The 17,430-nt window shown below is 34.2% G+C and overlaps 3 protein-coding genes across 4 annotated transcripts; all 3 read right to left on the reverse strand.

The window, feature by feature from the left end:
- Positions 1 to 937: 937 nt before the first annotated feature.
- On the reverse strand, positions 938 to 3,585 carry LOC110734199 (pentatricopeptide repeat-containing protein At2g17210-like). The gene has a single exon (XM_021914254.1). It carries the CDS (start codon positions 3,278 to 3,280, stop codon positions 1,070 to 1,072), a length of 2,211 nt encoding a protein of 736 aa, XP_021769946.1. The 5' UTR covers positions 3,281 to 3,585; the 3' UTR covers positions 938 to 1,069.
- A 110-nt stretch (positions 3,586 to 3,695) lies between these two features.
- Positions 3,696 to 8,606, reverse strand: LOC110734200 (probable galacturonosyltransferase 3). Of its 2 annotated transcripts, XM_021914255.1 has the most exons (9): positions 8,544 to 8,606; positions 6,945 to 6,982; positions 6,784 to 6,844; positions 6,648 to 6,704; positions 6,441 to 6,575; positions 6,055 to 6,192; positions 5,648 to 5,982; positions 4,618 to 5,566; positions 3,696 to 4,013 (listed from the first exon to the last, which is right to left on the reverse strand). In XM_021914255.1, the coding sequence occupies exons 1-9, from the start codon at positions 8,604 to 8,606 to the stop codon at positions 3,738 to 3,740; spliced, it is 2,052 nt and encodes a 683-aa protein (XP_021769947.1). In that variant the 3' UTR covers positions 3,696 to 3,737. The 2 variants fall into 2 exon arrangements, with proteins under 2 accessions (XP_021769947.1, XP_021769948.1); XM_021914256.1 differs by lacking the exons at positions 6,945 to 6,982; positions 8,544 to 8,606 and having other exon boundaries at positions 6,648 to 6,709.
- Positions 8,607 to 10,144: 1,538 nt separating this feature from the next.
- LOC110734201 (probable serine/threonine-protein kinase PIX13) lies at positions 10,145 to 13,573 on the reverse strand. The gene is made up of 6 exons (XM_021914257.1): positions 13,302 to 13,573; positions 12,880 to 13,196; positions 11,585 to 11,720; positions 11,326 to 11,468; positions 10,933 to 11,056; positions 10,145 to 10,800 (listed from the first exon to the last, which is right to left on the reverse strand). Exons 1-6 carry the CDS (start codon positions 13,372 to 13,374, stop codon positions 10,376 to 10,378), a joined length of 1,218 nt encoding a protein of 405 aa, XP_021769949.1. The 5' UTR covers positions 13,375 to 13,573; the 3' UTR covers positions 10,145 to 10,375.
- Between the last annotated feature and the right edge of the window lie 3,857 nt (positions 13,574 to 17,430).

Genomic DNA, 17,430 nt, shown 5'->3' on the forward strand with positions numbered 1-17,430 from the left:
TCTCGCGGAGTCGCGGATGGTTTGATAGTATTAATCATGACTAAACGTATACTCCTCTTCGTACTTAATTTTTTTTTTTTTCCTAGGTCATTGCTTGAGAGCTGAGAGGGGAGGTAAGGGAATCTCCTTATTCCCAAACATTTTGTAGTTAGTAGGGCTCGAACTTGTGACCTTAAATTATAAGGTAAGTTCCCCATCAAGTTTTGCTTGGTTCCTTCTCGTACTTAATTAAGGGAAGTAAAAACTATCTATACATTTGGGTATACATAGCAATACAAGGTGCATTGTTTCTTAATACAGTTACGAAATTTTTGCACATCTAAAGATTTTGAAATGAGTCTAGATCATTCAATTAATAATTTTGGGTGCACCTACATTCGGTGCATGCAAATTTTTTGTAAAATTAATAATTGAGGACAACAAATACAAAGCCAAAGATTTTAACAAAATGAAGCTAGACAAGCGAAACTTCATAACTTCTTAACCTATTATGATCACTACTCGTATTATTTTTTTGCTTATTCCCTCTATCATCTAGCTCAATTTATTTTGTTCAATTATGGAGTATTACTTTTGCTGCCCCTGTTGTATTACTCCCTCCGTCCCATAATACATGAGACGTTTGACTTTTTTTTACTATTCATGCATTAGGTTTGACCATAATTTTTTACTAACATAATGAAAATATATTTTATCATAAAATATGTTGTTAGATAGGTTTTAATATAAAGTTTCATAATAATTTTTATTAATATTTAATTAATATTTAATTATACAAAAATAAAGTCAAACTAGTGCATTGGCATGTGTGCAATGATTGACTGTGTCATGTATTATGGGACAGAGAGAGTACTACTTTGATTTATCCTCAATCCTTGGTCCACCACTAGTCATCGCTCCTTTTCTTGAACTTTGAATAAAAAATTACTTGTATATCTTATCACGTCTAAATACATGGTTGAAATAACAATTGATAACCAAATACCTACGTAATCTCACCTTCTAAAAAGTGAAAAACTATGTGCATCGATAAGTGGAATTTGGTGAATAAATTATTGAGCAAGTCTTATTATTCTGTTACTTCATCATCTGCTTCATCAATGTGCATACATCTATGTAACTGCTCGACAATACAGCAACTATCAATTGCCTGTGGAGTGGACTTATCCCTTGCTACAAATCTTAAAGCCTTGTCACCTACACGAACCAGGCTATAACCAGCCAATATTTTCACTCCTCTATCCTTAACTAATCGTCTCATCTTTGCTGCATCACTCCATGACCCTGTACTAGCATGCAAACTCGCTGCTAGCATGTAACCAGATGAACCAAGGGGCTCCAACTCAAGAACATGAGAAGCAGCTCCTTCACCAACTTCGACTTTCTTGTACCTAGTGCAAGCACTTAACACCGCTCCCCACACACTTGCCTTGCCCTGAAAATTTTCAGGCATAACTTTGATCAACTTCATAGCATCATCCAACTTTCCTGATCTGCTCAACATATCAATCATACAAGCAAAATGCTCCAAACTTGGTTGAATCCCCAAATTTTGAACCATATCTTTGAAGAATGAGAGGCCTGACTGAATTAGTCCGCCATGACTACAAGCAGATAACACTGAAAGTGCTGTTACTGCATTCGGTTGGAAACCATGTTGCTTCATTTCAACTACTAGCCCTAATGCATCTTCAGCTCGGCCATTCATGCCATACGCTGATACCATAGTACTCCATGACATGATGTTTTTCTGGGGTATATGATCAAACGCCTTTTTTGCTTCTTCTACTGCCCCACATTTGGAGTACATGTCTATAATTGCAGTTCCAACAGATACATATGCAGCAAAGCTACTTCTGATGGCAATGCCATGTGCCCATTTACAAGTTTTGAGTTCAGCTGAAACTGTACAAGCTTCAAGCAAGTTTAAGACAATTACTTGATTGATTCCCTCCTCTATTTTGACCATTTGTCCAAAAACGGTAATTGCTTCATCGGGCATACCACAATATGCGAATGCCCCAATCATTGTGGCCCATATAACCGTATCCTTTTTATCAGTTCTGCTAAACAGTTTCCATGATTGCTCAATGAGATTGCATTTGGCATAAGCATCCATTAAAGAATTTAGCACCAAAGCATTTGACTCATACCTATGTCTCAATATTCTGCAGTGTAATTGTCTGCACTGAAATGGATCAGTAAACTGCTTGCATAGTTGAAGAAGATTCACAAGTGTCACTTCATCTGTTCCAATATTTGCCTGCACCATGGAATTGGCTAAGTCTAAAGCTTCCCGATACATTCCATTATAAGCCATCCCAAATAAGACTGAATTCCAGGACACAATATTTTTGACAGCCATCGAGTCAAAAACCCTCAAGGCTGAGGCCGGGTCACAGCACCTAGAATACATGTCTATCAAAGAGTTTGCAACAAACACATCAATATCATGCCCTCTAGAAATGGCGAACCCATGGAGCGAACTTCCCGTGGTAGCATCTTCAAGTTTACTGCACGCCTTTAGAATACTGACCAAGGTCAACCCATCTGGCTCAACCTCCATAATTTTAAACAACTGCAGAGCCAACAACGGTTCCTCCTTCTGAACACAAGCCCCAATCATCATACTCCAAGAAATAACATCTCTGTCACACATTTCATCGAACAGTTGGCGTGCATTTCCAATATCATCATCAGCATACATACCCATCAGAGAGTTTTGCAGAGACAGTACACTCAGAAACCCACTTTTCAGTACATAAACATGAAATCTCCTCCCACCATCAAAATCCAGAAGAATGCGATACGCTTGAGCTACAAGAACCAAGATGGAAACATTCGGTTCAAAACCCGAAACTCGCCCCTGCACAAAAAACCAGAGACCGTCCTCTACAAGACCCTGATCAAGATGCCCATGAATGACAATGTTCCACGAAACAGAGTCTCTGTTTCTCATGCCCCGAAACACCGAGAATGCTAAAATTGGGGCACCCCATTTCATGTAAAAATCCAGTATTGAGTTTCCTACAGAAGGGAAAGAATCATACCCCTGCTTCACTGAACAAGCATGCACAGATTCTCCGAGTTTGAAGGAAATTTTTGAACTTGCTTTGATAATGGCAGGGAAGAGAGAAGTATCTGTAAGTTGTACTCCAGATCTCTGCATTCCTACATAACAAGACATTGCTTCTTGCCAATGCCCATTTGATAAACATTCTTTGATCCTTGAATTCCATTCTGGTAATCTCAAATTAAATGATGCAATTCGCAATCGCATTGCAGTGCATAACAATTAACAAATGGAGAGAGATTGAGAGAGAGAAGAGAGAAGCAAAGTAGGAAAAGTACAGAGATTGGCCGTATGCCGGATGCCCGGATGTATCCTATCAATTGGACATGGATTGGCAATTTGGCACGAACACTTCTAGCTGAGACGGAGTAACGTACAGAATGCTAAGCAAATCGGCAATGTAAAAAATGAAATTTTTTTTTTTTTTCTTTTTTCCAATTAGCTTTTATTCTTCCTTGTAGCAAATGAATCTATACAAATAGAAAAAATATAAACCTATTAATTTGCTTTTACAGAAGATGTTACAAAGTGAGGTCGACGACGATGAGTATTTATGTAATCAAAAGAATTTCCAAAGAGGGGAAAAGTGGGCAAAAATAAAAAATAAATAAATAAATAAATCATTTTGTATTCTCCTAATAGGCTCTGCTGCTATATATTGAGACTATTCGGTGAATTTGCAGTGTCGAAGGTAGGGACTATCATACATCACGTATCTGGACCAATATGACTTGTATTTGGCAATGGCAAGATCTAACCACGGTTTGTAATTTCCATTGTAATGAACAACAGCGGCATTCCCTATTGCAGTCTGATTGAGTGCAGGGTCATATCCAAGTCCCAATACATGCCAGCTTCGATCTAGTGGATAGGTCAGATTGTAGAAAGTGATTAGTCCAGGCGGCAATGAGCCCAGCTTCCACAGAGTTCTGTCCTCATTCTGCAAAGCAAGTAGCCAATAGATCAGAAATACAACAGATAAAGTTCACAACATAGCTTTAACACAGTTTCGTCCTCTCTATTACTCCAATTTACAACAACAAAGGAGATGAAAATCTCCTAATTATACAACCTCCAGTTGAAAATAAAAGGAGAACCATCAAAAACACACAAGAAAAGCTACAAATTGCATTTAGTTTTAACATTGGTTTTGATAAATCAAAGATATTAAAGCATGACCAGATTGAAATCTTCTTTATTTCCTCTTAAAAACAATATCGAAAAAAGACAGTCCGAAGTCAAACACAGGGTAGAGTTTTATGTGAAAACAAGTAAGCAGCTCCCTCCACTGACCCAAGTAATCGCTGAGACTTGACCTCAAAACTAATAATCAATGCCCTTAGAAATTCACACAAAATAGACTACCAAAAGCTCCAAGTAGAAATAAGCACACAATATCTGCAATCAATTTATAGCAACATGGACCAGGATACTCTTAATTTAAGCCCGATTCTGGTTGAAATTAAGATAGAAAGTGAGAAGTGATAGATTTTCTAAGAGGGGAAAAAGATAGAGTGGGGACAATGAAAAAAAGTATTCCTTACCAGTTCTTGCCAGTAATGATATATTCCAGTAATGTTTCGCTTCCTCCACTCCTTCAAGTCAAACATGTTCATTCCATATGCCCAGCCACAAGCATTGGGGTCAAAATTTTCAGAGATCAAGGGATTAGAGAAGTTAAGATACTTGTCAAACCTATGAAAGCTCTCCTTACATGTCTCAACAGCACCATTCACCATTCCTTTCATATCAACAGACCAAAGTGGAGTCAAGTCCTTTTGGACAACAATGTCATCATCCAAAAACAAGATTTTATTCAGCTTAGGATATACTTCTGGAAGATAGAAACGAAGATGGTTCAACATTGACAGATATTTTGGGTTCCTATACTTCAGTTGGTCTGTGCCAGTTGAAAGAGATGACGGGTTATTATTGACCTTAAAGTAAAACTCCTTCATTCGAGCAGATTCAAGTTGCCGAAGCACAGGGCAATAAGAAGAATTTAACCATGTAAAATCATCAATGTTCAAGACTTCTACAGAAGCACTAGAGGGAGGATTGTCAAGAAACCACATTTTCATGCCTGAAACCTTCAACTTGTCCGTCACAATGTGGAAAACATGCTTTTCTGGCTCATTAGCATGCACAATAGTAGAGTTCACTACTACTGCTGCAGCAAGTACATTATCTGAAAAGATGGCATAATGGTAAAGTGACGGGTCCTCAAGCCTATCTTTCAAGTTAGCATCTTTGTTTGCACGGCCAGAAATGAAATAATTAGCAGTAAGCAGTTGAGAAAGGCAATGTATAGGTTTTGGTATCGTCTTTGCAGCTAGCTGAATCAAGAATGCGCTCTCCTTCTTCAGAGCATTGACATTATCTTCAGTTACTTGAATCATGGCTCTTAGCTTCCTAGCCAAAACAGCAAAATCATGCAATTTCTCTTTTGCTGCTGCGAGAATCCCCCCCATTGCCTTCGCTTGATCCAGGGCACTGCAAGAAACAGCTGCTACATTAGAAAAAGACTAGTGACTATTAAACATGTGACAAGTATGCCAAAAAATAAAGCATTACCTTGGCTGAAGATCAGCATCAGAATTTGCTTCACCGATGGCACTCAGACTATCTTTGGTGCACTTCATCAGGGAATCGTAAAGACTGCTCTCATTCTTAGTTTTTGCAATGGTAGCATATGCTTTTGCCATAATAATTTGATCACGCATAAGCTTCAAAGTAGAATCAGAATTGGAATTATCGTAGTCGCGCCTCCAAATGCTATACTTTCCAATGAAAGTAGTATCCAGCCCCTCAGCACGTTCAATGGCTGCTTTCTCCATCTCTGCATCCATTTCTTTGTCTTGCCTCATAAGTTCTGCTGTACGGAGCTCCCTTCTTTTAAGACGTAACATCTGCAAGCAATAATTATAAATCGCCAAGCATGTGAGAAAAAATAAATAATAAAATGGAAGCAGTAAATGAACCTGGCGGTGACGCTTAATTGGATCATCTGGATAACTTTTTGTGTTGAAGACAATGCTTTCTGTACTTTGCTTTGTCTCAACAGGATGCTCAGTACTGTCTTCGTACTTTGTGATAGGCTGAGATAAATCCTTTGATTTCTGAATAGGCAACAATGGTAAAAATTGCCAATCAGTTTACATTTGCAAAGAAATAGCTCCAATGTCTGTAACAGCTATAATGAACAACTTTCACAATCCAGGAAAAAAATAAAGTTATTATTTTAGCAGAATAACTACAAAAACTTTACATATCCTGACAGTTACAGTTATTGAGTTTCAGGAACAGATCAAACAGCATATATCAACTGGCTCTCAAAACCTTTTCATTCTCTATTCAGAAAAAGTACCTCAAGATTTTTCATATGGTCATCATGGTGACTAGGAGTTTTCCAAACCCATGAAGAAGATAGATCTTTTGCTTTTACTGAACCAACCCTAACAGCTCCAGAAGCATCACTGTATGTCATCATTATGTCAAAATCCTGCAATAGTAAAAATAAAATAAGTATTTTCCAATTTATGCTTGACTAGCTAAGACCAGCTCTAGTAGATACCTTAACATCTAGATTCCCAGATTTATCAGGGGAAGCATATGATGGAGTTGCCTGGTCCTGCACTGTTACCATTAACAGTAAGATGATGCACAAAAAAGATACAAACTTAAAATAATGAAAAGGATGGAAACATAACCTTTTTTCTGTTACATTGTTCACAATCATAAAGAATAGGGTACCCTCTGCGATCTCTTTGACTGGGAAATAATAGGTTACAAATTTCAAGAAAACTGAGACGCCGGAGAAAAAAAAAAAAAGTAAGACTAACCAAATATGACATCAATGTAACCAACTTACAGTAACTGAGCTTTGATGAGTGTTCTACTGAATACAACCTGCATAATTGAAAGACAAGATATTAGCAGGCAATCAACAAAAATAGATATAAAGCATCTTAGTGAGGTTTCAAATAATACAAAACTTGCTTTTAGAAAGCACAAGCCATTACAAGGCACATAGGGTTTCAAAGCCAAGGTGCAAACAGCAAGGCAGGCACATGGTACATTGCAGATAAGGCATACTTATCTAAAGAGCGATTCTTCAAGGAGCATTAGAGAAATCAGAAAAATAGACAGGAATGGAGCAGATGTAAACAAGATAAGCACAGGATGCCTCATGTACGCTCACAGTTGTGCCTATGTGTCTAAAAGTTGCTTGAGACAATGAGGCCAGCATCGCTTTGCCCCTTTGTGTAATGGAGTTATGAAAAGTGCTTTACAATTAAGATAAAATCATATCTTATACATACTTTATGGTTCCAAGATAGATTTATAGCCTTATCCATTCCTCAAGTTCCCCTATTTCCTTGTAGTTTCAAGAAATATTTCTAACTCATTCAGTAGAGTAAAAAAAAAGAACTCTTGATTATATGATTCTTAGTAGGATACATGTTAAAATGATTCATAAGTATTCTTGTAAACCTTTGCTCCAAAAGTCTATGATGTTCACACCTCCAAGCTGACACCATGAATTTGAGAGCTTTTCGAGCCTGTATGCACCATGCACATCACATCTTAGATCTAAGCGAATGGCTCTCAAGTCCCGACTCTTGGTGAGATAGAGCTATTAACACCAATATGATTTGATTATGTAATTGTTCCTTGGGGTTTACAAAGAAGCTTTTAATTCACAACAATAAGCAAGCAAAAAACACTTCGATCCAAACTCACAGTTAGTGATGATATCTACTCAGAAATAGGCTTGAGATCATAAACTCAACAAGACCTACCAAACTAGTCGACATGAAATCAATGAATGTGTGTTTGCAACTTGAAAAAACCTAGCAAGAGTCTCATAGTCAAGAACATGTTTCGGCAATATGGTACCCCCGCCCTTGTCTATTTTGACAAGTATTCTCACCTCCAATATTCATTATCAACATCTGAGTAACATTGGTTGAGTTGTGCATCTATATGCTAAAGTAACAGGAAGATCCATAGACGAAAATTGCAACTCACACGAAAACAAGTTCTCAGCAGCAAATTTCCTTATAAAGTTATACACAGCTTAATCATAGGTAAACTGAACTAATCTAAATCATGCACTTCGTATAATAAACTGCAGAAATTAAAAAATTAAAAAATAAAATAAAAATATCCTAATAAGGTTATTGTGCAATTTTATCAAAGATAAGAAATGAATTTCAATCAATAATCAAAATTTACAACCAAAAATTTATAGAAATTTCAATTTCAATCGAAAGGTTGATTCAACACTTTGCATCAAAAACCGCTACATATAAAAATGCCCTAAATTAACAGCAAATTAAACAAATTACAGTTACAAAAACTTCATATTCAATTACAATCACAAATATCAACATAAAAAAAATCAAGAACTCAACAAAATTAACAGTAAATCGAATCAAAAAAAAAAAAAAAAAAAATCAACAATTACCAGAGTGATGAATATAACAATGGCGATAATAGAAGTGGAGATTCTTCGTCTACGAGGAACCATGGCTAGGAGAGAGAAATCGTTGAGATCAAGGACAGAGAAAATCAGTTCATATTAATTGCAACGAAGAAGATGAAGTAATTAAACTGCAAATTTCTGGGAATTAATAATTTTCCTGATGATGAAAACAAACTGATGGTGAGTGAGTTCTAAGTGAGAGAATTTTGATTATTTTTAAATATCTTTTTAGTTGCAGCACATAGTTCGTGCTTTTTTTTTTTTTTTTCCACTTTAATTTCACCTGCAATAACTTTTCTTTTTAGTGCAAATGAGTACTGTATGAGTTTGACCCTTTTGATATCTCCGATTTGAATTATTCGATCCAAATCTGGAATGTGTTCGGAGCTAGGAGTGGATAATTTGATTTTCGGCCCGGCTTGAATTTATTATAAGCACTTCGTATAATAATAATAAAAATATAAAAAGGACTTGAATATGACCAAAACGAGCGAAATCATAGTAATGAACATGGTATCAGTTTATATGTGGTTGTGCAAATCGTAAATGGTGTGTTATCTTGAGATTAGAACGCATTTTTATCCCAACGTAACAAGTAGATTTAAAGAGAATAATGTTATTGAGAATTTGAGATTATTAGAAATGATTCAAGTGAAAACTAATCAAAGTATAAATTAGTCCTTTACGAAGTTTTTATAAGATATTACTCGATGAATGTAAACAAAGTGAAAAAAAACCTAACTAAGCTAGGTGTAGTTCATAACAACTGACATCACCTCCAAGTGATCGATTCTTGCACGGTTCAATTGGTTTCAAATAATCCATTATGGATCTTAGCTTACTTTGGTTTAACAATAATTTTAATTAGTAGCCTAGAAAGGGTTTGTCAACTTTGTTTCACAAGCCCAAACTTAATCTTATTAACCTTTGTGATGGGCTAAATTTGTTAACTAGCTTCTTTAAAATTTCTCGGAATTTAAAAACTAACTGTGATTTGGCAACAATCCGACAAAAGTCAAAGTGCATGCATGATCTAATAAAACAAAAAATTACTCATTCAATCTGCATGAACGTTAATAATGTAGAAACCATTATCTGATACGAACCGAACCAATTAGAGTATTAGACCCAATTTCTAACCAATTGTATGCTTAATTTGACAGCAATTATACCCCATCTTGACTCCATCCAAAATAGTTTTATATAGCTTTGCAAAAATAAATTAAGTGATTGTTCAACTTCCAACAAAAACTTTCACTAGTTCCTTCTTCCTGAAGTATATTACTTGTCCATCCTAATTTAAGTCCAAATTATGCTGATAACCTTTGATTAAGCTCTAAATATAAAATTGAATATACAAAGTTTTCAAAATAATTGATTGTAGAAGATGCCCAAGATGGTGATTGAAGTTGCTATGTTGAATCTTAATTTGACAGATAATGCACTAATGCTTAGTATAAACTTGGTCAAAGCATAAATCTTTTACATTGAAAGCAACTTAAAATCACAAATATTACACTGTCTTGTTCTTTTTGACTTTTTCGACTCACAAAAAGAAATAAAATATTTTGTAGAAAGAATGATGGGTGATAATAATATCAAGGAAAGCTAAATTCACAAAGAATAATTACAAATACATACGAAGTATAACACAGTACATCAAATTACAGAAACTCTTTCTTAACTAGCTATATATATTCAGTATTATCCCATCATAAAATGCAGGAAGTAATATCATTAAAAGAACAGTTTAATTTAGAGTATTAGCCTTGGCCAAAAAATATGACAAGTTAAAGCAATTTATGAGACATAATCTACCTAGACTGTAGAGAATTGGGTTGTGATCGAATTCCATTTTGTCGACGATGTCGATGAGGACGAACAGCTGCACTACCTGCTGAGTTTCTCCTAGACACCCTTGGTTTGTCATGAGGTATGCCTTGGATTTTTACTAAGGATTCCAAAACTTCTTGCATTGATGGTCGCGCTCTAGGTTCGTGTGCAAGGCAAGACAGAGCTAGTTCAGCAGTTGCTACCGCAGCTTTTGATGGATACTTTCCCTCCAACCTAGTATCCATTACACTCTTCAACTTCCTTTTATCAGACAGATGGGGTTTGATCCAATCCACCAAGGTTTGCTTGTTGGTAGGACGAGTTGTATCAAGTGCTCGTAAACCAGTCAAAAGTTCGACTATCACGACACCAAAGCCATACACATCACTCTTGACATACAAGTGACCTATTATGAGCACAACGATGTTTTTTGGTTAGAACTAGACTTGATTATTAAACAAACCCATTGTTAAGATTGTACATAAAAAATTGATCTTTATTACTATGTACTGTTAAACTAAGGCTAGTTTAAAAGTACCTGTGGCAATGTACTCAGGTGCGGCATATCCGTAGGTGCCCATAACCCTTGTTGTGACATGGGATTGACTCGCCGAAGGACCCAATTTTGCTAAGCCAAAGTCTGATATCTTTGCATTGTAAGACTGAGAAGAAAAAATAACTGTCTGATATCAAATTGTTGTTCGCATATGTTTGAGATTCACGGTGTCTAGGTGAAACCTACTATGTGCCTATGTTCAAATGTTCAATTAGTAAAATCTATCCCTTTTCCTCATATAACATACTTCGTATTATATTACAAACACAATGAAATTCTCCTAAACAGTTCTATATGAAACCTGAAAACACACTTAAACTAGTATGATAGTAGTATGTAATACCATATTTTACTACGGAGAATAAATTTACTTACGCCGTCTAGGAGTATATTGGAAGCTTTGATGTCACGATAAATAACACGGTCATCCGAAGAATGTAGGAAGGCAATTCCCCGTGCAGCTCCGATGATAATTTTAAGCCGCAAGTCCCAAGGAAGTGGTTGAACAGCAGAGCCCCCTGTATATTGCACAAACATATTAACATCATAACATTTTTTTTCAAGTAATCTGATTACAATGATTATCCAATCTAAACCATTTTCTACCAAAATAAGATTTGGAGTAAAAACTTACTTCCAAAAAGATGATTTTCTAAACTCCCTTTTTGCATGAACTCATATACAAGCAGCAGTTCTTTGTCTTCCCAGCAGTATCCAAGTAATTTGACAAGATTAGGGTGCGAAAGCCTTCCTAAAAAATTTACTTCTGACTGCATCGTAGGATAAATGATGACATTAACAGTTGCAATTACTCCCAATGTTCTAAAAAATCACATATTTTCAGGATGACAATTGTAGAATTTTCAATATTTTAAACGTTTAGGATATTCCATGGATGAATGTATCTCCTAAGTCCTTACCCCGACAAATATATAAATTTCATGCGCAATAATAGCTTGTACCGTATAAGTTTACATATCATAATCAAGCTTATCTATAAAATCAAATTCCTCAACACATAAGAAAATGAGAGCCATGTTTTTGACTTTAAGCTCGGATTAGTGATTTCTAATCATTTCTTTTAATATAATAACTTGCAATTCCCGTTGATTTTTAATGTTACATCAATTAAATCCCTAGTATTACGTATGAAAATTGCCACAATTCCACAAAATACTAGTCAAACAATTTGGCTTTCATAATTACAAGTCAACATATGTGGCTTCATTTTCCCAGTAGTTACGCTTACGCAAAACAGCCCTTCAATGCCAAAGATAATCGAAATTTTTCTGTAACAGAACAATTTAGACAAAAGACAATAAACTTTTTCTAAATTCTACTCGTAATTTATATATACCAGTTCAAATATAGCATCTTCCGTCTCTTAAGTTATTTACAAGTATACAATCAATATAGTACACGTGAATATTAAATCCATAATACGGAGTAACATACGTTATGAGTTTGACCATCCACTATGAGCACTCATAAACTTTGTGAGTTTAGGAATGAACCATATTGATTAGTGCCATTAATAATGTATTATTGTGGTTACATCTGTACTTATTCTCCTATCTTAAAATAATTATGTTCACTTTTACCTACTAATCCACTATAATGCGTTAATAACACCATTAATCAGAACATAACTTTGTCCAAGACTTTAGAAAAGGCATATTTCAACCTCCTAATGTGATTAATCATACTACTCCACTTCTGTCTATTAAAGCAACAAACCATTGATGAGATTGAAAAGTTTGCTTTCTTAGTCCTATAATAAGCATAAAAGACATAAATGTACACGAAACTCGATCATAGCCTCCAATGGAACATAAAATGTAACGACTAAACTAGTTGACACCCACGAAAAACAATACAATACAATCGGGTTTAATAATAAATCGAATGATATAGATGATGATGAATTACCTGCCATTCTTCGAAACCTTGAACACTTTCAGAATTCAACTTTTTAATTGCAACAACCAAACCGCTACCACTCTTAGGAGGATGCTTATTTTCAAGCCAGCCTTTATAAACTCGACCAAAACCTCCTTCACCCAATAAATTATCACCTTTGAAATTTCTAGTAGCAGATTTCATTTCTTGAAAACTATACTCTCTTAAATTTGGAGTAGGCAAAATCTGGCCATTTGGATACAAATCATCACCACTTGATGCCGAAAATTGGCTCTTGCTTGATATATTGCTGCTGCTTGTTAATGATGTGGTCTGGCTTATTACACCTGTTCATATACAAATACAATCATCTATCGAATTAGTACTCTGTTTCGATTGTTTAATTTATTACAGAAAGTCGATAAAGGGACAGTGATGTAGACGAGATTTACTTGAACTAACGTTGCCGGTAGTGCTAGGAGTTGTGGTGGGTGTTTCAGCTGGAGAACCCCAGCAATTTCCCATCTGATTCTCCTGAATTTATCTCTCTAATCAAAGAGGGAAAGAGAGAGAAAAATGAATGTTATGTATTTTCAATACTTATAATTATGACTAAAAAAATATGGAGGGGTGTTTGCTTTGTATTGTGAATTGTGATTGGTGGTTGACTAGAAGAAGATTAGAAGAAGCAGCATAAAAGTTAAGAGTTATTTTTGGTACCAACGCTTTCTTTGTTCTTGGTCATATACTTGCGCCTTGTTCAATGGGTCCATTTAAATAAAAACAATACTTGTATATGTAGCACTCATTTTTCATGTCCTTGATTTTCATACTTGGCTGGTCAGATAAATAATTAAATTTTTAAATATTCCTATCCATACTTTGCCTTTAGAAAATTTGGCCTTCTAAATTGATTCTCACCGAGACATTTTTAATGATTTTTTATGGAAAATGATAAAGTAACATTAACTACATTGATATGCGTTTGATTTTGTCATGAACTTTTAATTTAAGGGTAATGATATATGTAGAACTATGTATAAGCATTAAATATACTTCCCAAAATGGAATTAAGTTAGAAATTCATGACAAAATCACGCACAGATCGGTGTAATTAATGTTATCTTTCCTTAATATTTATTATTTAAACTTCTTATACATAGCCCTAAAGACTATGTTTATCATTTTCCTTAATTTAATCTATTTTAAGAAGTATATTTAATGCTTATATATGCCCTATAGGCTATATATATCATTATCCTTTTTTATTAACAAAACAAATAAAGTTTGTTATGGGTTACTTTTACTTAAGAAGAAAAAATTTAGTGTAAACGAATGTTGATATGATTATCAGACAATACATGTAATTTGATTTAGTACAAAATGATTCAAAAAAGAGAACTGTCTTTTACCCCTTTTGAATGGAAAAGAGGCAAAACATTTGACACATCAAGTCACAATTTTGTTAACCTGGAACCAGGCTACCAAAAGAAAATTAGATGGGGCCATGGGGTAAGAAAACATCCCATACTAATCATACTATGTAATGCATATTTAAAATGTTAGACATTGAAGATGCTTACTGAAATACGTACTTACTTACATAGTATAATTCTTTTTGATTTAGCAAAAGGTGGAAAATACATTATTGTAAATGAGATTTAATCTTAAATTTTGAGTATATCAATACTTTAGCCAACACATTCATAGACAATACGTGACATTCTGTAATAATTAATCTAATCACTATAATCTTGATGATTGTTGTTCGCATTTTGTATTGACTTTAAAATTAAAAAATCAAGTGATATTCAAACATAAACATAATCCTCGTTAGTCATCCAAGTTATATAAAAGTAATTCAAAACAGAATTGTAACCATGAATTGAATAAATTTCGTTAACAGTGTGAAAGTCTCCAAGGGACTAAGTCAAAATAACATTCAATTAACAAACATTGGCCTTTTTAATTTCCTGTCAAAAATAAAATTAAGAAAATGAGACTATATTTAAATGTTGGACTTGCCCACTTGCCAGCTGTAATAAAGTCAAGAATACCCCTAATACAATGTTGATGTCAAATGGCCAGTCAAGCATTTCTTCAAGCAAACTCCTTCATTCTTCTCTCTTTAAGAAAAAACTGAAACTTCAATGAATTGCATATGCAAGTAATGTGAAATTCCCCCACGTGGGAAATTCTCGGGTACTTAAATTTGAGACAAAGGACTAGGAGTCCACACTAGAGAATAGAGATGATGACATTGAACCAGACTAGGTAATACAATAATACTTACCTTAGCTTGTATATCATGCCTAGATTTGATGGGACATTGGCGGCGGCTCCGGCAATGGCTTATAGCATGGTGACACCAAGGGTGTTATATGCCATAGTGGTTCTACATACGGGCAATACGACTTTAGTATGACATAGCGTAGTGATTTAACATACGTGATTTGAGGATGAAAATATTATTGTACGTACTGATCTCTTAATGTGAAAATATTATTATCTCATGATTTCATAATTTGATGATGAAGGGTTAGATTTTGATATGACTACACACATATTAAACGTTGAAAATTATATTAAATTATCAAAGTGACTATAATAATTGATATTCATGATATGGATAGGATTATAGGACTTTTAAAAAAAAAAAAACTCTTCTATATATACACATATAGTCATACTAACCTTTCATAATTAGGTTTCGTTGTTTTTTGTTCTATAATGTCAATATAGATCATGAATCAACCATTCAACCAAAATTGTTTAAAATTAAAGCTCCAACATGTTTGTGAAAGTAGCTAAAACCTATAAGCGACGAAAAAAAGGAAATTTCATCCAGCATTTTGCTGTAATTTCCCTAGCTTCTAGCATAATTGTGTACGTTCATTTGATAATAGAGTAAAAGTTACATGCACAACATAAAGGTTATAAAGACATATTAGTCTCTCATAGTCTCGTTAGGGTTTTTTTTATTGAATTCCTATTTTAATCCTTAATTTAGAATGTGCTTGTACCTTTTTGTCCGTGTTTAAGTTGATTGATAATTTAAAATTAAAAAAACATATCCTACGGAGTATCATCTTTTATGAATAGGAAATAAGTATAATGGCTTTTTTTTAAAAATCAAAAGAAATATCAATCTAAACTATGCAAACAATTTACAATAAAGATTCGCTAATCAAATTTTAAAAAACGCGATCACGTACAATACTTCGTATATGGCAAGCATAACCATGTTACACAAAGACACCTTGGTTGCAAAGTTATAATAAAAACAAAGCTTAGCTTTTGAAATTGATGACATAATGTAGGCAGTGTCAAACTCTCCGCGTAAAATTAATTCATTACTCGTAAGTCGTAACTTAGTAATTACGACGAAGCTGAGCTCATGGAGTGTAGTCATTAGATTTAGATGATATACGAAATACGACTAATACGAGTACCAAATTATAGTGGTTGATTGTCATCGGCTTCAAAACGACGTCACATCTCTCTCTTACGTGTGAGCCCTACCTCTTTTCACACTATTCAATTGGGCTTTTGTTTTATGTAGGCCAATATCTGGTCCAACTTCAAGACTTTTTATTTTTTGTTTTTTTTTTAATTATTTTATTTATTTATTAATTTATTTGGGTCCTAAAAGTCTTCCCACGCTCCTCTTTTCATGGGCCCTTTTTGTCTCACCCATTCACATTTTTCTTCTTAAAATAAAAATAATGCATCATCTATTCATGTATTGTATGCATATCCAAATCCATACATCCGATTCAAATAGATTACAAAGTTTGTCATTTCTTAAGATTCATGAATACAATACAAAATTCTGCAACGATTATATTTTGGTAGTTATCGTAGATGAAACTTCAAATTTATTTCACGTAGATACACTTTACTTTATTCTTAATATACTTTATTATATGGATATAGATATGAAGCGAGTCTGTTTTGCTCCACTCTTTTCCCTTTTCCATCTTACTTCATTTCTTTGTTACAATATTTTTGAAACTTAAACCACTAATAAGGTTGTCAAAATTCGATTATCAACAACTTCAAATGAGAAGACGTCAAGATTATTAGTTCATTCCTATAGATTCTTTTGGCAATAAATTCTAAAGGCTCAAAAAGGTTACTAAAGAGTAATCATATTAATTTATAATTAATATCAGACTGTCAACCTCCATTAAAACTTTGTAATGTTATTTTATTATTCTCGTGCTAAAAAGATGAAAAATGTTGTTGAATTGTAATCTATTTAGTGATAAAATAAAATAGTACATTAATTTTAAAATTTGTTAATTTAGATTTGATTCTCCAACATCATAGAGGTCGAAAAAACACTATCTATTTTGGATACCGTATTATCCTTCTAATATGGGGCCATGGAAAAAAAAAAAAAAAAAAGGAAAAATAAATCTAGCAACACTCCAGCTCATCAAGAAGCATGGTTGACTGTAACATCTTGTTAACGGTCAACGGAAGGTTGTTTTAAATGTTACTGTAGTTTACACCAACTACTAGTTAAAGCTTAAATTCGTTATAAGACTGTGTTCTTCATTCAATTCTTGCTGAAAA

This window comes from Chenopodium quinoa, unplaced genomic scaffold (genome assembly GCF_001683475.1).
Source record: "Chenopodium quinoa cultivar QQ74 unplaced genomic scaffold, ASM168347v1, whole genome shotgun sequence".
Taxonomy (NCBI): domain Eukaryota; kingdom Viridiplantae; phylum Streptophyta; class Magnoliopsida; order Caryophyllales; family Amaranthaceae; genus Chenopodium; species Chenopodium quinoa.

Excerpts from the sequence above, each read along its gene's own strand:
- LOC110734199 (XM_021914254.1), bottom strand. The coding sequence starts at position 3,280 with ATGCGATTGCGAATTGCATCATTTAATTTGAGATTACCAGAATGGAAT.
- LOC110734200 (XM_021914255.1), bottom strand. The coding sequence starts at position 8,606 with ATGGTTCCTCGTAGACGAAGAATCTCCACTTCTATTATCGCCATTGTT. Across the intron at positions 6,983-8,543 it reads TTGTTATATTCATCACTCTG|GTTGTATTCAGTAGAACACT; the intron begins GTAATTGTTGAT and ends TCAATTATGCAG. Across the intron at positions 6,576-6,647 it reads CTGGGAATCTAGATGTTAAG|GATTTTGACATAATGATGAC; the intron begins GTATCTACTAGA and ends TTACTATTGCAG.
- LOC110734201 (XM_021914257.1), bottom strand. The coding sequence starts at position 13,374 with ATGGGAAATTGCTGGGGTTCTCCAGCTGAAACACCCACCACAACTCCT. Across the intron at positions 13,197-13,301 it reads TACCGGCAACGTTAGTTCAA|GTGTAATAAGCCAGACCACA; the intron begins GTAAATCTCGTC and ends GTATATGAACAG. Across the intron at positions 11,721-12,879 it reads AAGGTTTCGAAGAATGGCAG|TCAGAAGTAAATTTTTTAGG; the intron begins GTAATTCATCAT and ends CCTACGATGCAG.